The 6,002-nt window shown below is 41.4% G+C and overlaps 1 protein-coding gene across 1 annotated transcript; it reads right to left on the reverse strand.

Annotated features, from left to right (window-relative positions):
• Positions 1-788: 788 nt before the first annotated feature.
• hsp90ab1 (heat shock protein 90, alpha (cytosolic), class B member 1) lies at positions 789-5,150 on the reverse strand. The gene is made up of 12 exons (XM_028984502.1): positions 4,993-5,150; positions 4,290-4,433; positions 3,997-4,203; positions 3,759-3,918; positions 3,488-3,621; positions 2,954-3,253; positions 2,707-2,872; positions 2,435-2,625; positions 2,210-2,357; positions 1,850-2,118; positions 1,113-1,446; positions 789-1,012 (listed from the first exon to the last, which is right to left on the reverse strand). Exons 2-12 carry the CDS (start codon positions 4,431-4,433, stop codon positions 900-902), a joined length of 2,166 nt encoding a protein of 721 aa, XP_028840335.1. The 5' UTR covers positions 4,993-5,150; the 3' UTR covers positions 789-899.
• Positions 5,151-6,002: the final 852 nt, after the last annotated feature.

The following is a 6,002-nucleotide window of genomic DNA, read 5'->3' on the forward strand; positions in this document are numbered from 1 at the left end:
ACGAAACGATTGGCCATGCAATTACTTTTGATAAAAAATATTGCTGTGTTATAGTCAGTCACGTACATATTTTAGCTGTTAAATAGTCAATTTTCGGATTAGTTATTTTGACTGTTTGTAAAAACTACCTCGGAATGTTCCCTACACTGAACAGCCAAAGATATCTTTCGAACATTGAAACAGGAACAGAACGTTTTACTTCGTGCTAGCTACAGGCTTTGACCAAATGGTGTCTTTCTTCCACTCAGTTCTATACATCCGAGTGCTCCAGGCCTGCAAATCTGCATTGAAACCATTCACCCTTGCTTACATTGAGAGTCGCCACGCATTAAATCAGGGGTGTCAAACTTCTGTAGTGATGTGCTAATGAAATAACACCTTAAACGCCTGGAAAAGAGGTTAAGCAAAAACGCTTAAGAACCTGAAAAATTACTGGATCAGAATTCCAAAGTTCCCACAGACCCTGAAATATGTAGGCAGTTTGGAAACAAAAACATTGAGACAACCATGAGTTCAGAGCAGTATCATAGGTTTATTTTTTGCAAAAAAAAAACTGATACAGGACTGGACTTAGGCAAAAATAATATTGCAGTCCACTCTCCATGCAAGTGCGCATGTAGCACATGAGCAGCAAAGATAAACCTCCCTCCTGTTTCAGCCTAATGGAATGTTCCATCTACACAAAAGGTTCCGCACATCCCTTGATTTGGTGATTAATTGGACTCCCCGAAAACAAAACCACCCAGTTACAACTAGAACAAACATGACAGGATCTTTAACAATAAGGCTCAAGACAGACACACATCCATTTAATGAGTGGACCAACCATTTCAGAATGATATGGTTTCCCTGTAGAAAAATGGCATAAATCATATGCTTAAATTACAGTAAAACATGTTTTAGTCGACTTCCTCCATGCGAGAGGCATCGTCGTCACCCTCTAGTGGTGGGATCTCATCTGTGGTCTGGGCAGAGGTGGGTTCTTCTACTGGGATATCATCTTCGTCAATACCTTAAAAGGGGAAGAAAAAAAAAAAAAAAAAAAAAAAAAAACCTTGCATCAATTCTCCAGGTCAAATACTTTAGCTGCGCAAAAAAAAAAAAAACCTTACCCAGTCCAAGCTTAATCATCCTGTAGATCCGGTTTGAGTGGGTCTGGGGGTCATCCAAGGAAAATCCAGAGGACAGAAGGGCGGTCTCAAAAAGCAGGATTACCAGATCTTTTACAGCCTTGTCGTTCTTGTCAGAATCAGCCTTCTGACGCAGGGTCTCCATAATTGGGTGGTCAGGGTTGATCTCCAGGTGCTTCTTGGCCATCATGTAGCCCATGGTAGAGTTGTCCCTGAGAGCTTGGGCCTTCATGATCCTCTCCATATTGGCAGTCCAACCATAGGTGCTGGTCACAATGCAGCAAGGAGAGGACACCAGCCTGTTTGATACAGTTACCTTAAGAGGAAGGTGCAGAGGGTTACAAGAACAAATTACTACAGCTCATACACCAAAAAAAGGAATAAATAAAAAGTGCAGCAAATTTCTCACTCCATGCCAGAGAACTGGGTGAGGCAGAACTCACACCTACATTATGGTTAGTGGTCACTAAAAACAGTTAACATCCCTACACAAGCATTTTTATTTCTGGTTAATTTCCTGCTTTCGCTGAATGTGCAAACGCCAAACAGATCACATTCCAAAATCACCAAAATACACTCACCCAGGAAACTGACTAATGTCAACTATGGTGAACCTGTTTATTGGAGAAAACAACTCCAGGTCTAGTTAACTGAAGGAGAAAAAGTTTACATTTTTCCAGTTGGTCTGGATAGGTCCAAACACAGTAGAAATTAGGTACCTTCTCTACTTTCTTGTCCAAGATCTCTTTCATGAGTTTACAGAGACTCTCAAACTTAGCCTTGTCCTCCTCCATTTTCTTTTTCTCCTCCTCATCCTCAGGCAGCTCAAGGCCTTCCTTGGTGACAGAGACCAGGTTCTTGCAATCAAACTCCTTGAGCTGCTGAACACAGTATTCATCGATGGGCTCGATCATGTACAGGACCTCAAAGCCACGCTTGCTCACACGCTCCACAAACGCAGAGTTCGCCACTTGGTCCTTGCTCTCACCTGGAGGATCAAGTCACATTGTCATTTAAAAACACATAAGAAAATTCCATGAATAAGCGCGGACACAATCAGGATGGGGTTTCGGACTCACCAGTGATGTAGTAGATTGATTTCTGATTCTCCTTCATGCGGCTCACATAGTCTGACAGAGAGGTCATCTCATCTCCAGACTGGGAGCTGTGATACCGCAGGAGTTCAGACAGCTTCTTGCGGTTCTGGGAGTCCTCATGAATTCCAAGCTACAATAAATTATGTTAGACAACTCCATACTGAAGAATGAAATGTAAACTGCACCAATGCCACAAATCTAAGTCACCTTGATATTCTTAGAGAAGCCATCATAAAACTTCTTGTAGTTCTCCTTGTCCTCTGCAAGTTCCGCGAACAACTCTAGGCACTTCTTGACTATGTTCTTACGAATGACTTTCAAGATTTTGCTCTGCTGAAGCATTTCTCGAGAGATGTTCAACGGCAGGTCTTCAGAGTCTACCACTCCACGAACAAAATCTGGAAAAACATATCCAGTTAAATATGAGTGTTCCACTTAGAATCTATGTACACATTTCCAGAAAGCACAAACCCACTTACTCAAATACTCTGGGATGAGTTCATCACAGCTATCCATAATGAAGACCCGCCTAACATACAGCTTAATATTATTCTTCTTTTTCTTGTTCTCAAAAAGGTCAAAGGGTGCACGACGAGGGATGAAGAGGAGGGCTCTAAACTCCAGTTGCCCCTCCACAGAAAAGTGCTAAAAGGAGCAGAGCAGACAATTATGGTGAAGCGCATCACTCACACACACACATTCAAGACCAAATTCCACAACTCCTACTTTGACAGCAAGATGGTCTTCCCAGTCGTTAGTTAGACTTTTGTAGAATTCTCCATATTCCTCAGTGGTGATGTCATCAGGATTCCTGGTCCAAATGGGCTTGGTCTTGTTCAGCTCCTCCTGGTCAACATACTTCTCCTTTATCTTCTTCTTCTTTTTCTTGTCTTTTGAGTCCTCCTCCTCATCAGAGCCAACATCTTCAATCTTGGGCTTCTCCTCATCTTTCTCCACAGGCTTCTCCTCAGGTTTCTCCTCTTCAGCCTCATCATCACTAATCTCCTTGTCTCGCTCCTTCTCAACCTTCAAAAAAAAAAAATAAAAAAAATAAATAAAATAAAATAAAACTGAAGATAAATATGATCCTGTATTACTGTATAGTAAACATGAAAAATGGGCAGCCATGAAAGGCACCTCAGGAGCAGCGTGTGGTGATTGTGCTTTGCTCAGTGGCAGCACAGGACCTCAAACTGGCAACCTATAGGTCCACTTCCTTACCTGCTGGGCCACCACTGCACTATTGAATTAATGACTTACAAAAAGGGTGATTGGATATCCAATGAACTGGGAGTGCTTCTTTACTATTTCCTTCACTCTCTTCTCTTCGATGTACTCAGTCTGGTCTTCCTTCAAGTGCAGAATGACCTTAGTACCACGACCAATGGGTTCACCTGGGGAAGGAGGGAAAGGGGGAGGAAAAAAAAAAAAAAAAAAATCCCATGAAATCAAGCTGAGACCATTATATTCAGGTCAGAAGACCAGACAATAGTAATTAAAAAAATAATAATAAATCACCATTAACACACACCATGGTCAACTTTAACCGTGAAAGAGCCACCAGCAGATGACTCCCAGGCATACTGTTCATCATCATTGTGCTTTGTAATGACCACCACTTTTTCAGCTACCAGATATGCAGAGTAGAAACCAACTCCAAACTGCCCAATCATGGAAATGTCAGCACCAGCCTGAAAGGACAGATGTTTGTAAAGCGAAGAGTCCAAAATAAATGAATAAATGAATCTATATGAAAATTAAAAACTTACCTGGAGGGCCTCCATAAAGGCCTTAGTCCCAGACTTTGCAATAGTGCCCAAGTTATTGATCAGGTCAGCTTTGGTCATGCCAATTCCAGTATCAACTAGTGTCAGGGTGCGCTCATGTGCATTTGGAATGATATCAATCTTCAGGTCCTTCCCACTATCCAGCTTGGATGGTTCAGTCAAGCTTTCATACCTGATTTTATCCAATGCCTAGGATGTGGTTATACATGACAAGTTACCAACAGGAAATGGTTTATCTTTGCAAAGTGATGCACAATTATGTTCTCATGTCTTACATCAGATGCATTGGAGATGATCTCTCTGAGGAAGATCTCTTTGTTAGAGTAGAAAGTGTTAATGATGAGGGACATCAGCTGAGCTATCTCAGCCTGAAAGGCAAAGGTCTCAGTGTCCTCTTCTTGGCGCATTTCTTCAGGCATCTGCAACAATTTGGGGGAGATTTTATATATAATGAAATCTTCTTAAAATACTACACTTAGACTACCTATGAGAAGCGCCACACGAGCAGCACGGAGTCTGAAATCGTGTCGAACGAACACAATACGACGCAAGGCGCCGCTTCCTCCATTCTGCAGGACATGGCGGCGCACAATGGGGCCTGCACGTGTCCCCACACAAGCCTGCCGCGGACTATACGACGCACAGGCCGTCCAGGAACACCGAAAATAATACGCCGAAAACCATACCATGGAAACGGGGCCTTCACAGAAGGTGAACCGCCAAACGCGAATGTATGTCAAATAAGTCACTACAGACTGTATGTAAACCCAAAATTTACATTTGCACACGAACAACCAGCCGTATATACATCCGTTTAATGAAAGAATTTCTAGCTACTTCGTGGTCAAAGTCACACACTGAATTAACAGTGATGCGGTACGCCATTAAAAAGAGCGCGACTTCAGATACCTATCGTCTGAATCTCATACAGAGGGCCTTCGAAAAGGCAAAAAATATATACAAACATTTCGCTTCTACCTTGACGATAATTGCAGATTCTTGAGCAAATGCAGCCAATTCTATTCTTCCCCGTCCGCCTTCTTGCGCAGGAAGATTGAAAAGGGTTTCCTTTTAAAAGTCCGGTTTCTATATACTCTCGGAATCGCCTATGCGGTCGTATCCATCCGCACTCCGCAGCGCCCATTTCAAACGACTCGGGCACTGCAGCGAAATTAGATATATATAATATATATAAATTAAATGCGAATGGTTGCAAATAAGGCTTATACGAGCGTAATTTACGTTTGTCTGACACATTAAACAAACGGTTTATACTGGGATTTATAGAATGATGTTAATATGATGCCTTATAAACAAAGCAAAAAGGATTTTAAACACGACCTCAGGATTTCCAGGTCAATTCATGCCAAAGCCATATAATTATTGACGTTAATAATAGAGACGAATTTGATGTGTTTAGTCTATTAAAAATCTTAGTAATTTTGGAACGTTTTAATGCCACGGAAGAATATCAAGCATGGGTGCGCTTCGCCTTTTCTAGCACTTTCCATAAAACTCCGCCCAAGTAGAGTGATGTCACGGATCTGGCAAACGCAGACTGCACTATTAACATTTATTGTTAAAACTCCCGTGAATGGACATGAATACATCAATTTATTTTTGTATTTACTAAACTTTTAATCATTTAATTTATTTTTCTTATTGTTCTTACATTTCATTGTTAAGCACCTTCTACAGAGACTGTAGAAGTGACGTCACATAATTGTTAGAATCTTTTTCTTTTGAATGCTGTGTTGATTTTCTGTCCCTTGGTAGGTCACCGTAGGTAACACAATTATTGCGATCTACGGAGAGCAGAGAAAAGGAGCCAACGAAGAGGGCAAAAGATCCTCACAAGGTCTCCCTAAGGAACACGGCCACATAAACATCTGAAACGTAGAATTGAATTTGTACGTCTGGAAGTAATATGTTATTAGTGTACATCATAATTATCACTGCAACACACGCGGCAATAAATTCCTCTAATA

The sequence above is a fragment of the Denticeps clupeoides genome, chromosome 6 (assembly GCF_900700375.1).
Source record: "Denticeps clupeoides chromosome 6, fDenClu1.1, whole genome shotgun sequence".
NCBI classification, from domain to species: domain Eukaryota; kingdom Metazoa; phylum Chordata; class Actinopteri; order Clupeiformes; family Denticipitidae; genus Denticeps; species Denticeps clupeoides.

Coding starts and splice junctions, on each gene's coding strand:
- hsp90ab1 (XM_028984502.1), bottom strand. CDS start 4,433: ATGCCTGAAGAAATGCGCCAAGAAGAGGACACTGAGACCTTTGCCTTT. Junction 3,622..3,758: donor CACGGTTAAAGTTGACCATG/GTGTGTGTTAAT, acceptor CTCCTTCCCCAG/GTGAACCCATTGGTCGTGGT. Junction 1,013..1,112: donor GATGATTAAGCTTGGACTGG/GTAAGGTTTTTT, acceptor TCCCCTTTTAAG/GTATTGACGAAGATGATATC.